We start from the raw sequence: 17286 nt of genomic DNA, 5'->3' as shown, positions 1-17286 counted from the left end.
ATGCCTTAATGCATAGGTACACATAAATACAATTTTAAGTATTACTTTGGTAATACTTAAAATAATCCGACTCTATCCTAAATCGAGAAGCCAGAGATATTCACCTAGAAGTCAGAAACACATGTGTTTGCAACGTAATGCTCACTGAATTTGTGTCTGTATAAATTTAGCAGGAAATTTTTACCATTTTGCTCCATTTGCTACAACATCTGAAGTTACTCCACTAACGTTGATTGAGCACCCACCTACGTCCTCTTAGCACTCCCACTAGAGCTAATTACCACCTACCTCCATCACTTTAAAACCACAAAAAGAGTTAATCACCACCAACCTGCATTGCCTTAGCACTACCACAACAGCTAAATCACCACCCACCTACATTACCTTAACAAGACCAGAGAGTTAAGTACCACCCACCAACTTCACCTTAAGGGGGCCGTAGGGGAAATTTCCGCGCGCGCTCACCGAAATATCGAAAACATATGCATATTGAGTTATATATACTGAAAAATAGCTCAACTCTTTGGCAACACAATGGTACCAGAATGAATGTTCTAGTAAGTAAGTAAGTAAGTAAGTAAATTTATTCAGGTATACACAATACAGTTACATAGAATTATCATACATAGCAGCATATGTGTAGAGAACCTGGGATAACCCAAAAAAGTCAGACCGAGTGACTTATTTCCATTGGGGTCCTTTTACCTTATTATTATAATATAAAGGTTATAATATTTTCTTATTATTCTATAATGAAGATAACATCTTATTATCATACTAAAAAGACTATCTACTACACGAGGGTCATTAAGACTATCTACAATACGAGGGTCATTAAGACTATCTACTACCCGAGGGTCATTACGACTATCTACAATACGAGGGTCATTACTAGGGATAAGGTAAAATTTACACGTATTTTAGCTAAAAAATAGAAAATCATTCCCCTCCCTTTCTGTTGCTTCATTCATCAGGCACTTTTTGGCAGTCTTCTTGAACTGGTTCAAGCTATGACTGGCCTTGACATTTGTGGGTAGTCTGTTCCATTCCTTTATTGCTGTACAATAAAAGGTGTTTGAAGCCTGGCCACTGACTGTGGGTACTACAAAGTTGTGCTCTCTCCCCCTAGTTCTATGATTGCTTTGGTTCCCAGCCTTGACAAAATTGACAGCAAGATATTCTGGACATTGCTTGTGAGCAATTTTATAAACATGATTTAGCTTCAGTTGTTTTACTCTGTCTTCAACATTCAGCATATCCAACTGCTGTAATTCATCCTGGCCTACATGTTCTCTTGGTCCCAGCCCCAGGATGAATCTTACGATTTTGTTCTGGGTGATTTGCAGTCTATCTTTCAGTTTTTTTGTCAAGGCAGAGTACCAAGAAGAGCAAGCGTAATCCATATGGCATTGTATAAGGGCTAGACATAGAGTCCTGCGAGCCTCAGTAGGTAGACACTGTGCTTGTCTATACAGGAACTTCAGTCTGGCATTCGCTTTCTTTACTACACTGTTCCCTATCAATTCTCCTGACATGCATGGGTCAAAGGGGATTCCCAAATATTTTACTGATGAAACCAAAGTGATGGGCTCCCCATTACATTGAACATTAAAATTATTTACCCTTCTCAGTTTATGTTTCGTGCCAAAGAGAATGGCTTCAGTTTTCCCTAGGTGTAACGATAGTTTGTTGTCTACTAACCATTTGCTGCAGGACTCCAGTTCCAGTGTTAAAACATTAGCAATATCTTGTGGGTCTTTACCTGACACTAACAGAGCACTGTCATCTGCATACAGTAGGAGTTTGCACTTGACACTGATAGGCATATCATTGACATAACATAAGAATAATAAGGGACCCAGAATACTACCTTGGGGAACTCCACATGTTATCGGCAGGGGTTCTGATTCTGTTTTGTTGATTTTGACTATTTGTCTCCTGTTGCTAAGGTAGGACTTAAACCAGTCTACAGAACCTATACCGATAGTTTGAAGTTTATTACATAATATATTGTGGTTGACAGTATCGAAGGCCTTTTGCAGGTCTAAGGTTACCATGCCTATGAGGTTCCCCTTTGACATTTCAGTTCTCAGGTAATCCATCAGATTAATAAGGGAGGTGTCGGTTGAGTAGGATCTTCTAAAGCCCGATTGATAGCTATGGAGAATGTTGTTGTCATTAAGGTACTTAACTACTTGAGAATACACTGCCCTCTCTAGAATTTTAGATATTATACTGAGTATACTAACAGGCCTATAGTTGCTTACATCAGACCTACTATTTTTCTTGAAGATAGGAGTAACTCTGGCCTCCTTGAACCCCTCCGGTACTGTATTAGTGGTGATTGATAGATTTATTATGTGAGCAATAGGGATTGACAGTTCAGAAGCACCATCTTTTAGGAACTTAGACGGGATGTTATCAGGGCCTGTGCTCTTAGTTGGGTTTAACCTGCTTAGTTCTTTTTGAATAAAGTCATGAGATACACTTACTAGTTGACAACTGTTTGGGGTTACCCCTTTATTGGTATAGTATGTTTGAAACTTATCAGAGTCTGTGTTAAAGGTATTTGATGCAGCTGGTAGTTTACTTACTAGTGTTGATGCAACAGATGTGTAGTATGAATTAAAGCAATTTGCCACCTTAGATGTTTCGTGGCATACCTCATTATCGATAGTGAGTACTATGTTAGACCTATCTACTGGCTTATGGCTATACCCCAGCTGTTTTAGTTGTTGCCAAAGCTTTCTGGGGTTATGCTTATACTCTTCAATTTTTGAGCAGTAGTGCTTTGCCTTTGCTCCTTTTATAAGTCTCTGTACTCTGTTCCTCACCCTTTGGAATTCATTTAGTGCTGCAATATCCTGTCTGTTTGCTTTAAATCTTTTTAGCAGCTGGTCTCTGAATTTCATATTATCTAATATCTCAGTATTCATCCAGGGTTCAGTTCTTCGTTTAATCCTAACCTCTTTAACTGGTGCAATATTATCAAGGATGGTAGTGAACATTGTTTTGAATTTTTCCCAGGCATCGTTTACGTCCGTGCAACTTGTTATCTCTGTCCAGTCACAATTGTGTAGCCTATTTACCAGTGTTTCTTTACTGTAGTTTCTAGTTGACCTCATTTTTATTGTCCTGTGTAGGCCTATCCTATCCCTAGTTATTTTCCTGGTGCAGTAAATGATGAAATGATCACTAAGACCTGTGGTAATGACGCCTGACTGACTAATGTTCTCAGAGCGGTTACAAAGTATGTGGTCAATTAGGGTGGCTGAGAACTGTGTGATCCGGGTTGGAGTATTAATAAGTTGAGTGTAACTATTTAATCCTAGAATTTGCTTATACCTTTTGCATAGCCCGTTATTTTGCTGCTGAAAACAGATATTGAAGTCGCCCAGTATTATTGTCTTGCAATTGTTTTCAACTCCGGACAAGACTCTGGAAAAGTCTTCTAAGAACTGGTCCTGGGTAGGAGGGCGGTAACTAGTTCCTACTAAGATGGGTTTGGTCTTAGGAAGCAGCACTTCAAACCATAGAATCTCCAGTTTATTGTTATTTAAATCAGGTCTTGGGTTGTAAGCTAAGTCATTTCTAATGTAGGCACATACTCCACCACCCTTTCTGTTCCTATCTAAGCGTTTTATATTGTAACCATCTATTTTGACCTCGTCGTCAGTCACCGTATCATCCAACCAAGATTCAGAGATGGTTATAACTGCCGCCCTAATTTTGTTAGCTAGAATCCTAATCTCTGCCAATTTAGGAAGAAGTGATCTTGCATTGACATGAATAAAGTGAAGGCCTGTTTTCATAAAACAATCATAATCATCAATATATGGCAATGGGTCATTTGTATTAAAATTTGGTAAATCAATGTCATCACTGCTAAAGGGTAACTGTGCCAAAGTGCATTTGTTACACACAAAATGAATTCTGGCACCGTTGCTATAATTGTACATACATCCATCATGCACCCACCCCTTACACATTTTACATAAGGTGCCTTTTCTGTTTTTCATGCGTACTTTAGTACAGTGTATGCATCTGTTTGGTAGTGTTTGAGATAATAATGGCTGTATTGTCTCACATTGACCTATGTATGCATTACATATGGAGTTAAGGTTATCATTCCTAGCTACTAGACCGTCATTATCGCCGTCGTTTATCTGTCTGTTTTGCCTCTGCACAATAGTTTGAGGTCCTGGATTAATTTGGATATCACCACTTAAGAGCGCTACAATAAGAGCTGTGTGCCACTGTTTTTGTTTAGGTATGCGGTGTTGCCATACCTTGCGGCGATAGTGACATTTACTTTTCTGGTAGGATGGCAACTGTTGGGCTTTTACTGTCCAGGGCGCTGTTACTCCATTCACCTTTTCCAACCCCCATGACTGATTTCTTTCTTCATGGAATTGAAGAAGAAATATAAATATAATTATGGCAGCCTGTACCCCCCTAATGCCTGCCATTTTCACTCTTCGCTCTTTTACTCATATACAATAATATTTATTTCTCTTTTCCAGTCCCTAGTACACTTAGTATCTGCTTTAGCAATCACCACTCCTTTCCTTGCAGAGTCGAGTTAACATGCAGTATCATGGTGTCAAAGTATATGCAGGCGATTTTTCCATAAACATTTTTAATCTCTATTCCCCAGCGAACCAGTTTCGACCTGATGCTTTACCAGATCGCATCAATAGTGAACCTACCATCATTCTTGGAGATTTTAATGCCAGACATAAGAATATTGGTGGGTCTATAACAAACACCAATGGAACTAAACTAGTGAGATTGCTAAATGAGCATGATAATGTTCGAATTGTGGGCACTACGAATCTGCATGACAGTGTCTTCCATTGCAGACACTGCAAGGCTCCAGGCGGACATCAACCAAATCTTTCAGTGGGCTGCAGAAAACAATATGAAGTTCAACGATGAGAAATTTCAATTACTCAGATATGGTAAACATGAGGAAATTAAATCTTCATCAGAGTACAAAACAAATTCTGGCCACAAAATAGAGCGAAACACCAACGTCAAAGACCTGGGAGTGATTATGTCGGAGGATCTCACCTTCAAGGACCATAACATTGTATCAATCGCATCTGCTAGAAAAATGACAGGATGGATAATGAGAACCTTCAAAACTAGGGAGGCCAAGCCCATGATGACACTCTTCAAGTCACTTGTTCTATCTAGGCTGGAATATTGCTGCACTCTAACAGCACCTTTCAAGGCAGGTGAAATTGCCGACCTAGAAAATGTACAGAGAACTTTCACGGCGCGCATAACGGAGATAAAACACCTCAATTACTGGGAGCGCTTGAGGTTTCTAAACCTGTATTCCCTGGAACGCAGGAGGGAGAGATACATGATTATATACACCTGGAAAATCCTAGAGGGACTAGTACCGAACTTGCACACGAAAATCACTCACTACGAAAGCAAAAGACTTGGCAGACGATGCACCATCCCTCCAATGAAAAGCAGGGGTGTCACTAGCACGTTAAGAGACCATACAATAAGTGTCAGGGGCCCGAGACTGTTCAACTGCCTCCCAGCACACATAAGGGGGATTACCAACAGACCCCTGGCAGTCTTCAAGCTGGCACTGGACAAGCACCTAAAGTCAGTTCCTGATCAGCCGGGCTGTGGCTCGTACGTTGGTTTGCGTGCAGCCAGCAGCAACAGCCTGGTTGATCAGGCGCTGATCCACCAGGAGGCCTGGTCACAGACCGGGCCGCGGGGGCGTTGACCCCCGAAACTCTCTCCAGGTAAACTCCAGGTAAACTACTGAGCCTACTCACATATATGGTGGCATACTAGATCTGTGTCTTGGATTTAATACATCATATACGATGCATGACTCTGTCATAGTTGATGATCTTCTATCTGATCACTTCCCAAGACTAACAACTGTCAATCTTGATCACATCTCCAGCAATCAAGGAGCTAAATACAGAAGGAGGAAACTTATTCTCAAACCAGAACACAGAGACAACTTTATTAACCACTTGGATCAATGGTATAAGAATTACGAGCCCATTGGCACACAAAAATTTAATGATGATTTAATTACCACTATTGAGAGTGTTCTCACAGATCAAGTGGGCAGGAATAGGAAACAAAAACCCTCCACTATAAATAACAATAAAAACCAATGTAAATACTATAATGATCCACAGCTGCGCAATCTAACACATGCAGCTAGGAGGATTGGTAAAGCATACCGTGAATGTAGAACCCCAGACCTGCTCAGAACGTTCCAAGCTGCACTAACAAATGCAAGGAATAGAAAGGAAGAACTTAGGCAACAGGAATGGGAACAGTTTGTTAGTGGATTAAATAGGTCCACCCCTTTGAGTTTGGCTTGGAAAGGTATAAATAAAATAACCAGGAAAAAGACTGGCAATGTTGCTCATCCCTTTCCTCTTGAAAAAGCAAATGACCTCATAAATGACTGGTCCAAAGCATCCAGGCATGAAAGCCTTCCATCTCATATTAGAAAAAATTTAGAGAGTACTTCTGAAGAAATGTTGAAACTGATTAATTTTATGAGCCAAAATATTGATGAGAGTGATTGCCTCTTTACCGAGTATGAATTAGATAATGCATTAACCAAAGGTCGATCAACTGCTCCTGGAGAGGATGGTATAACCTATGATATTCTCAGAACCCTAAGGCACGTGCCTGATAACCCTTTGTTGGCACTGTATAATCTCAGTTACATTGAGGGCGTTCTTCCTACTTCCTGGACCAATAGTCTCATTGTGCCTATCCCTAAGCCCCAACAGCCTGATACATTTAGGCCGATCTCCTTAACTAGTTGTCTTTGTAAAACTTTTGAAAGAATGATGCTTAACAGACTGTACTACAGAATCAGAGATCAACTTTCCCCCTACCTCTATGGGTTCATGAAAGGTAAAAGTGTGCAGAACTGTATTTCCACCTTTCTCACTGCACACACCTCTACTAGTTTTACCACTTTTCTTGATCTAAAATCTGCATTTGATATTGCGAACAGAACCGTTATACTACATGAACTAGCCAAAATGAATATTGGTGGTAGCTTACTCTGCTGGATAATAGGATACCTGTCAAATAGAGTATCCTCTGTCCTTTACCAAGGCTTCAGAAGTGATTCTAAAGAAATGTCTTTAGGTACACCGCAGGGAGGAGTTCTTAGTCCCATGCTATTTAATATTCTGATTAATGCTCTCCTAAATGCTCTACCTGCCTCACCTAAACATATAGCTATAAGCTATGCTGATGATATCATGATCCATACAACAGGGCATAAGAAGATGAATACCATTCTTAATGAAGTTCAAGCAATTTGTAATCGACTAGGCCTCATAATATCTTCCTCTAAAACTAAGATATTAACAAGCAAACGACATCCCCCACCCATCTATTTGCTGGGTGAAATCATTAGCTACGTTAAAACTTACAGATATCTTGGTGTAGATGTACCCTTTAACAAATCCACTATACCACAACTAAACAAGAAATGTAAAGCTAGGCTAAATGCTCTCAAAGCTGTTGCTGGCTACAATCCCAACTATGGTGCAAATGTGAGAATCGTGAGAATGATGTACATAGCTTATGTTAGGTCCTTAATTGATTATGCTGCTCCCATGTTGATATTAGCTAGAGAAAGTTCTCTCCGACCCTTGGAGTTAATGCAAAATGAAGCTCTCAGGATTATTCTTGGCTGTCCCAGATCTACAAAAGTTCTTAACATGAGGAAGGAGCTTGGTATTTCTAGTATCAGTGATAGGATTGTTGAAATTAACACTGTACTCGGTATTAGAATGTTGAGAAACGAACCAGACACTGTCACAGTGAATCTTACCAAGTGTCTAGAGGTAAATACACACAGATCTAAATGGATTGTGAAAACGTGCAATTGCATTAAGTTTTATAACCTGCATGAACTGTATCACTGTAGGCAACAAGAGCATTTCACCCCTCCATGGAAGATGTGTTCATTTAATATCACATACCTACAAGTCCCTCCCAAGAAGCTCATTGCTAGTAATCCCTTCCTTAAATCTCTTGTTAGAGCAACTGCTCAAGAAGAAATTTCTCACCTAGCTGGTAGTAACAAGTTATCACAAGTTATATACACTGATGGATCTAAACAGGAGTCTTCTGGCAGGGCTGCATCTGCTCTTGTTGCCACCTCCCTAGTTAAGAACGATAATAAATTTGTTGAGTTAGGCATAAGAATTAACAACTGGGCGTCTACACTGCAAACTGAATTGTTTGCAATCCTAATGGCGCTAAAGCTAACCTATGACACTGAGCTTGACTCTATCATCATTACTGATTCTATGTCATCATTGAAGGCTCTTGGCTCATATAATGACTCCAACAACATGCTCATTGGGGAAGCCAGGTATAGATACTCAAAAATTAGGGACAAAGGAATTAATGTACAATTGCTATGGATCCCATCACACATTGGATTACTCCTTCATGATAAAGTTGATATGTTAGCCAAGAAGAGTATCCAGAAGGAGAATGTAGAATATAACTTTGGTATAACTGTGTCTAGCATCAGGAATAATATTAGGAGAGAAGTAAATAATGAAAATGATTGTTATAGGAATGCAGTTAGAAGCCTGAGTAGATCTATAACCCACTATGATAACATGAACGTAGATAAGTATGTTTATGGAGCAACTTGCAATGTGAACAGACTGACTGATGTTGTAGTGGCCAGGCTTAGGCTTGGTTACAAGTACTTCTGGCAGTTTGGGAGACACACAGATGATGATCAAACTAAATGTAAATTATGTGATCAGGCATATGGTCACTCTCTTGAACACTATGTGCTTAATTGTCCACTCATTGAGGAATACAGAGACAGACAGTATAATAACCTATGTGACATGTCAAGATATCTTATTAATGAAAATAAGATACCAGATATACTAAGCAAATTTCCTAAATTTGCTTGTAACAGATAAGTGAACTATAGATATGTAGATATAAATCCATATGTATTCCTGTTAACCCTTTGGGGCCTAGTTCCTAGGCCTTTTGTGTATCCATATGCTCTCGCGCTACCGTCCACAGGATGGATATGGGGTGCACAATAAACTAGCCACTTCGGTGGCAAAATCTAAAAAATCCTTCCAAATCCCCCTCAGTTCCATTTATCGGGGGTTGTGTGGTGTTGTTGACTGCCTGACCTGTTTTGCTGACTCAGCCATTTTTAAAACACTGAGGGGAGTAACGCCACCTACAACCTGACTTTCCTTGAGTTTATAGATATATTTGGCGTTTTCTGCTATGATTCTCTCGCTGTACACTGGTCAGCTGAATATAGGTCAGCTACTATAACATTAACCTTGACTGTTTAACTATTCACTTCTTTCTCACGGCTGGCACTGAGGGATATCCGACCTATAACCTTGGAGTTTTGTACTGTTGATTTGACGATGTCTCCTGTGTTTCCCTCTCGTTAGCACTGGTACAGGTGATATGATGATGGTACAGATATGATGCTACTGTCAACAGATGAACGTCAGTAAAGATGAGAATTTCACTTCGCTAGTTGTACGTCTGGCAGTAGCTGCTGTTTGAATGCCGGTCAGCCATGTTTAAAGGCTCAATTCTTTCCCTCGTTTGGCACTGACGAAAAAAAGTCCTACAGACCTGGCATTTCCTTGGAGATTTAGTTGATCAGGATTTCTGCCATGTTGTCTTCCCGTTAAACACTGGTGCAGTTGATATGGAGGTCAGTTATTTCATTTAGTGGAAAACGTCTTGTGTCTGGTTCACGTCTGGCAGCAGGTCTGGTACTTGAATGCCTGTCCCTCTTCTGTCATATTTAGTCCATTTCGTTGTCGTCACCGTCAGTTTTTATGTAACTATAGTTAACTTGCATGTTGTTGCAGCAGTACTTGCAAATTTGGCCATCACTGGAGTTCGGATAGGCCCAGGGGACGGCAAGATATAGGAGCAGCCTTGTTGCTGCTTGCTGCGGCTGCAGCTGCTGCGACGTTTCTACAAGAAATTACAGTCATTTATATGAGGTAAGGTGACGGTGATATTGGTAGCGAGTCTGCTCACAGCCCATATATATTTTGGAAATTTTTCCTTGTTTTTTATCGCTTTTTCTTGCATTATACTTTCTAATATAATAACTGACTACTTGGCATCATAAAACTGAAGGCGGAGCTTATCCCTAGATTGAGCAAGTCATTAATCATATCATAATGCGCGGAAGGGTTGCCGCGCCAGGAGAAATTACTTCATTATTACGCTTACATCAGCTTATATATCAACTCTACAGCTTATTTATCTATCAGAATTGATCTAATATGATATAATAAACACTCTAAATAACATACAAACATGTTATATACTCTAGACTGAAAAAAAATAGGCCATAATATGGCGAAAGATTATCGGGAATATTTCGATAAATAGAGTTACTGCTCTCCATGTCTTCTCCGTGTCGTATTCTTTGGTCTCTGAGTAAGAGAAAACGGTGTTTTGAAGAGGATAACTGCACTAGAACATCAGTTTACTAAGAAATACACCCAAACAAACGCGATTTTCGCGAAAATTTTTTTTTTTTTTTGAGACGGTGGGCCGGCCGGCGTTCTAGGCCTATATCTCGGAAGTAACTTATTCACCTTCAGTTCCTATTTCTGCATTTATTACTTAATTAAATGGAATAATATTAACAGAAATTGTAGAATAATGATTTCTCTAATTGTGTGTAACGTAATTTGGAAATATTCCAAATACTTTCGGAGTTAAGTGGGAGTAAAGGGCAGATTTTTTGCAGTATTCCAGGAACTAAAAAAATATTTTTTTTTTTAAATAAAGATACGTTATTTAGAGAAAAGGCGTTGCCTAAACTTCGTATAAGCATTGCTCTCTCGGCACCAAGTGTCCAAACAACCTTACGATGTCCCATATAGGAATAAATAGTCCCCAAAGGGCATTTTTCAGCAAATCAGCCTTTTTCAGTCTTTTCTCAGTTGTCGTTTGAGGTATATTTTTGATAAATATTTTCAAGAAAGAGTGAAAACACTTTGTCTTGTGTACCAAAACTGGAGGAAATCGGACGGTAAACAAAAAAAGCTACATTTTTGGGCCCGAGGCACACCTAAGTACCACCCACCAACTTCACCTTAACACCTCCCGAGAGCTAATCACAACCAACTTGCATTAAACACCACCACAAGTGCTAATCACTACCCACCTGCCCTACAAGGAAGGTTCCTTGATGTTGGTGAGGGGCTCTTGATTTAGGGAATTGGATCTGTGCTCCAGTTCCCCGAATTAAGCCTGAATGCCTTCCACATCCCCCCACCAGGCGCTGTATAATCCTCCGGGTTTAGCGCTTCCCCCTTGATTATACTAATAATAATAACTACCCACCTGCACTAACTTCTTACAAACACCCTGACGACCATAGTCTGGGTGGACGCAGAAAATATCCATATACAGTACTTGCTTCACTGTTGGGTCCTGGAACAAGTCGACACGACTCTTCGTAGTATTAAGTATCCGAGCCATTGTCACCTGTAGACATTATATAACACTGTTTATATGGTAAACTTATAATAATGTTTTATTAACAATATTATGACAACAGTACAGTGCCAGTACCACAACACGTGAGTCCCAGCACTGAGTGACAGTACCATAACACGTGAGTCCCAGCACTGAGTGACAGTACCATAACACATGAGTCCCAGCACTGAGTGACAGTACCATAACACATGAGTCCCAGCACTGAGTGACAGTACCACAACACGTGAGTCCCAGCACTGAGTGACTGTACCACAACACGTGAGTCCCAGCACTGAGTGACAGTACCATAACACGTGAGTCCCAGCACTGAGTGACAGTACCATAACACGTGAGTCCCAGCACTGAGTGACAGTACCACAACACCTGAGTGACAGTACCACAACACCTTAGTGACAGTACCACAACACCTTAGTGACAGTACCACAACACCTTAGTGACAGTCCCACAACACCTTAGTGACAGTACCACAACACCTGAGTGACAGTACCACAACACCTAAGTGACAGTACCACAACACCCGAGTGACAGTCCCACAACACCTTAGTGACAGTACCACAACACCTTAGTGACAGTACCACAACACCTTAGTGACAGTACCACAACACCTGAGTGACAGTCCCACAACACCTTAGTGACAGTACCACAACACCTGAGTGACAGTCCCACAACACCTTAGTGACAGTACCACAACACCTGAGTGACAGTCCCACAACACCTTAGTGACAGTACCACAACACCTGAGTGACAGTACCACAACACCTGAGTGACAGTACCACAACACCTTAGTGGCAGTACCACAACACCTGAGTGAGAGTACCACAACACCTGAGTGGCAGTACCACAACACCTGAGTGACAGTACCACAACACCTGAGTGACAGTACCACAACACCTGAGTGACAGTACCACAACACCTTAGTGGCAGTACCACAACACCTGAGTGACAGTACCACAACACCTGAGTGGCAGTCCCACAACACCTGAGTGACAGTACCACAACACCTGAGTGACAGTACCACAACACCTGAGTGACAGTCCCACAAAACCTGAGTGACAGTACCACAACACCTGAGTGACAGTCCCACAACACCTGAGTGACAGTCCCACAACACCTTAGTGACAGTCCCACAACACCTGAGTGACAGTCCCACAACACCTGAGTGACAGTACCACAACACCTTAGTGACAGTCCCACAACACCTGAGTGACAGTCCCACAACAGGTGAGTGACAGTCCCACAACACCTGAGTGACAGTCCCACAACAGGTGAGTGACAGTACCACAACACCTGAGTGACAGTACCACAACACCTTAGTGACAGTCCCACAACACCTGAGTGACAGTCCCACAACAGGTGAGTGACAGTCCCACAACACCTGAGTGACAGTCCCACAACAGGTGAGTGACAGTCCCACAACACCTGAGTGACAGTACCACAACAGGTGAGTGACAGTACCACAACACCTGAGTGACAGTACCACAACACCTTAGTGACAGTACCACAACACCTGAGTGACAGTACCACAACACCTGAGTGACAGTACCACAACACCTGAGTGACAGTACCACAACACCTGAGTGACAGTACCACAACACCTGAGTGACAGTACCACAACACCTGAGTGACAGTACCACAACACCTGAGTGACAGTACCACAACAGGTGAGTGACAGTACCACAACAGGTGAGTGACAGTACCACAACACCTGAGTGACAGTACCACAACACCTGAGTGACAGTACCACAACACCTGAGTGACAGTACCACAACAGGTGAGTGACAGTACCACAACACCTGAGTGACAGTACCACAACACCTGAGTGACAGTACCACAACACCTGAGTGACAGTACCACAACACCTGAGTGACAGTACCACAACACCTGAGTGACAGTACCACAACACCTGAGTGACAGTACCACAACACCTGAGTGACAGTACCACAACACCTGAGTGACAGTACCACAACACCTGAGTGACAGTACCACAACACCTGAGTGACAATACCACAACACGTGAGTGACAGTACCACAACATCTGAATGACATGACCACAACACCTGAGTTACAATACCAAAACACCTGATAAACACGACATCAACACCTTTGTGTTGAGACACTGCTGCAGCATATAAGAATCTTTACTGAAGAAATGTTTCGCCACACATTGGCTTCACCAGTCCTATACAAAGCAGAAAGGTGTAAGGAGAGATGGAGCTCGAGATAATCAGTCCCTTAACCCAGAGTCGATGTGTTCAGTCCATCAATGTTGAGAAAAGTACATGTACATGGAGAAGTGGCTTATATATAACAAATAAGTGAGGAAAAGCAAGGGTAGGCGGCGACACCGGTGGAAAAGTCCACTAGTGTAAGCGGGTCATGACTATATGTTTGTCAAGCATTGAGATATTCCCTGTATCATGATCCCAGGATGCTGATGTGTTTTACACATACTATGATGTAAATGGTTTAGAGACATTACTTCTTCAAGGGGGGCTCCTTGGCGTGACCTCCTTCCTCAGACCTAACCTAATTACCCCCTAGTCTCCTCCTCTATCCATCTTCCCCATCCTCCATTTTTCCCTTTCCTCCTCCTCCCCATCCCTCCCTTATTCTCTTCCTATTTTTTGGCCTTTGGGATTCTTCCCACAGGCACGCTGGTTCCTAGGAAGGGGGAAGGATACCGGGGTCCATCACATTCCTTTGAGATCCTTGGCAGTGGTGTAGTTTGCCTTGGAATCTGGATCGCCTGGAGGTGTCCCAGTCTCTCTCCGGTCTCCCGGGGGGTGTGGCTTTGGGTGTCTTTCGGGTGACGGGTGTATCTCTGGAGGCTACCTGTCGGATTCCAGGGGGTGGAGGTCGAAGGAGGTATGCTTTGTGGCGCATGTCTGGACGCCCTCTCTTTTGTCCACCAAGGTGGCTCGGTGTATGTGAGGTTGCTATCCTGGATTGCTGGTTTACTAAGGCATGGGTTCCATGCAGCATCTGCACTGCTTGTGGTGCTGGGGTTCTCTTTTGTGCGGAGGGGGATTTACGGCGCTTTTTTACCTCCTAGGAGCTATTCCTCCACGTTCCCTCCTTTTTTTTTTCTTTACTTTTTTCCTAACAAATGGAAAGAAAGAAGAGATTTAATCATGGAACCCCAAATCAATGAACCTGCTCACCCTGGGCCCCTTCCTGATACAGTATCGATACAGCTATCGATACTGTTCCTGTGATTATTGTAAAACATCATTCCCTCAGTTCTTGTAGTGGTACTGTCATTCTGCCCCATACCGTTGTTCAACAGAATTTACAGACGTGGCGATGACATTTTAGATCAGCCGGACCTTTAAGACCTCCCAATCCTCATCTGTGGGCGGAGACGATACCCTTGTAGTGAAGATCGCTTTACTTTTAACTGCCGTGAGCTTCCATTCTCTGTATATATTGGGGGACACCGTTTACAAGTATGAAAGGTGATCCCTACTCTGCAACAGTGTTGAAATTGCTGGCATTTTGGTTATCCAGCAAAATATTGCAGGTCCATAGGTGAACGCCCAGTCTGTGATGCCGACGACCACATCAACATGTCTTTTAGTCTACCTCCCTCTAGCCTTAATTGTGATAAGGCTCACTCAGCTTACTCTCGCCGTTGCCAAGTTTACTTAAACGAACACGAAATCCGTTGTGTCAAAGAGGCAGAAGGCCTCCATATGCTATGGCAGTCTCTCTTCTATGCCTCCAAGGAAAACTTCCCCGTATTTCTTATTCTCGAGTCACTAAACGTCCCTGCTCCTCTGGGGTCCCAGCTTCTGCAGCCTCCTCTGTGGTTACCCCTTCCACAGCCACTCTTGTCTCTAATTCTTTTGCTGTTCTGGAGTCAGAAGCCCCTACCTCAACACCTCATTCTGTTCTCACTTCTTCGTCTTCTCACTCAAAACACTTCCTCCCAATCACCCCTCTGCTTCTCAGAAGTCCAAAAAATCTCCGTTGCTCAAATCTTCTTTAACCCTTCCTCCCCTTCTTCCTCCTCCGCAGTTTACCTTTTCAGTCTCTGTACGTGGTTCTTCACCTATAACTGGATCTGTTACAAGAGTGGAGGTTCACCCTCCTCCTTTTATTGTATCTTCCTTTCCTGTCCCTTCCCAGTTTGTTCCTCTTCTTCCCCTTCCCAAGTTACTTCCTCTTCTGTCCCCTCCAATGCTTCTTCTCCAGTTTACTCTACCCTTTCGCCCCCCCTAATTTGGTACGGTCCATTGTCATTCCAATATTTACTCACCCTCCTCCTTCCATCTCCAATATTGTCTCCCACAACACGTCCTTGTCTTCCAAAATACTGAATGCTATCTCAGAATATACTGCTGAGTCTGGACCATCAATGAACACCGATCCATCTCATGTTCCTCCTCTTCCCTCTTCTCTATCTGCACAACTCTTCTCTTTGCAGCATCCCATTCCTTCGCTGCTTGACCGTTTTAAGCTGCCGCCACATGTGGACTTTTCTAACCTTTCTAGTCCATAGCTACCTTTACCTGCAGATTTCTTGTATCTTTCTCATTAAAAATCATGGCTTATTTACAGTGGAATATCCGTGGCCTCAGAAGTAACCGGGGTGAGCTTCAGGTGCTGCTCTCCCAGTTTTTCGCTGTTGGTGTTTGTTTACAAGAACCCAAATTACACTCTGCTGTTATCCATCCTATCTCAGGCTATGATTTATTGTATTCATCAGATCCTTTTTCCGATGGAACCATTAATTAAAGTGACCTTCTGACACACACTGATATTCCATACCGTCAGCTCTTTGTTCATACTTCGCTGCATTACACTGCAGCCCGTATCCACTTGAATAAGTGGTATATAATCTGTTTTTTGTATCTCTCCTTCTCAGGCATTATCTATCCCAGGTGTTGTCTTTCTAATTTCATCCTTACCGCCACCACTTCTGTTGGTTGGCGATTTTAATGGCCACCATTTCCTCATGGGGGTCTCACTGTGACTCCCGCGGCATTCAGTTAGAGACTTTTCTCGTTTTTCTTCACCTCGATGTTTTAAATACAGGTTCTCCCACCCGTTTTGATCCTCGTACTCATTCTCTTGCATCGACTTCATCTGGTCTGTCCTCCCGGACTTGCATGATGGCGATCATTTCCCATTCATCCTTACTTCTCCATCGTATTCCCCACCTCCTCGTAGCCCAAGCTGGCAATTTGACTGGGCGAATTGGGATCTTTATGCAAGTCTAACTGCTTTTAATGAGGCTCCTTCCTTATCCTCCATTGATGAGATTTTACTCCTCTTCTCGACCTCGCTCTTAACTGCAGCTTCACATTCTATACCCTTCACTTCTATATGCTCGCACTTCTTCTCAGATGTTCGTACCTTGGTGATCTGCTGCTTGTGCTCGGGCAGTACGTTTGAAATGCGCTACGTGGGCAGGTAGTGGTACAACAGAAGCACAGAGAAACTCCTTGATTTTAAACAGAATAGAGCTGTTACTTGCCATGTCATCCATGACGCTAAAAGCACTTGCTGGTGGGATTATGTTTCTACCATCACTTCAGCTTCCTCTATGAGTACAATCTGGAACAAAATATGGAAACCGAGTGGTAAATACTCCCTCGACCCAGCTCCTAACCTTCGGGTTGCTGGTGTCGATATAGCAAACCCTCTTGACGTTGCCACTGACATTGGTAATCATCTGGTCTGTATGTCTTGGGGGTTCCATCTATGCCCCTCGTTTCTTTC

General features: G+C 42.4%; 1 protein-coding gene across 1 annotated transcript in view; it reads right to left on the bottom strand.

The window, feature by feature from the left end:
- The window catches only part of LOC128698402 (uncharacterized), a 151187-nt gene that overhangs the window by 67834 nt on the left and 66067 nt on the right, over positions 1-17286 (bottom strand). Inside the window, exon 4 of the mRNA XM_070104511.1 lies at positions 11407-11550. Coding sequence (XP_069960612.1) covers positions 11407-11550 — 144 coding nt within the window. The remainder of the gene's footprint in view (positions 1-11406; positions 11551-17286) is intronic.

This window comes from Cherax quadricarinatus, chromosome 92 (genome assembly GCF_038502225.1).
Source record: "Cherax quadricarinatus isolate ZL_2023a chromosome 92, ASM3850222v1, whole genome shotgun sequence".
In the NCBI taxonomy this organism is placed as follows: Eukaryota; Metazoa; Arthropoda; class Malacostraca; order Decapoda; family Parastacidae; genus Cherax; species Cherax quadricarinatus.
Note: the sequence above shows the minus strand (reverse complement) of the source record. Positions and strands in the feature narration are given on the sequence as shown.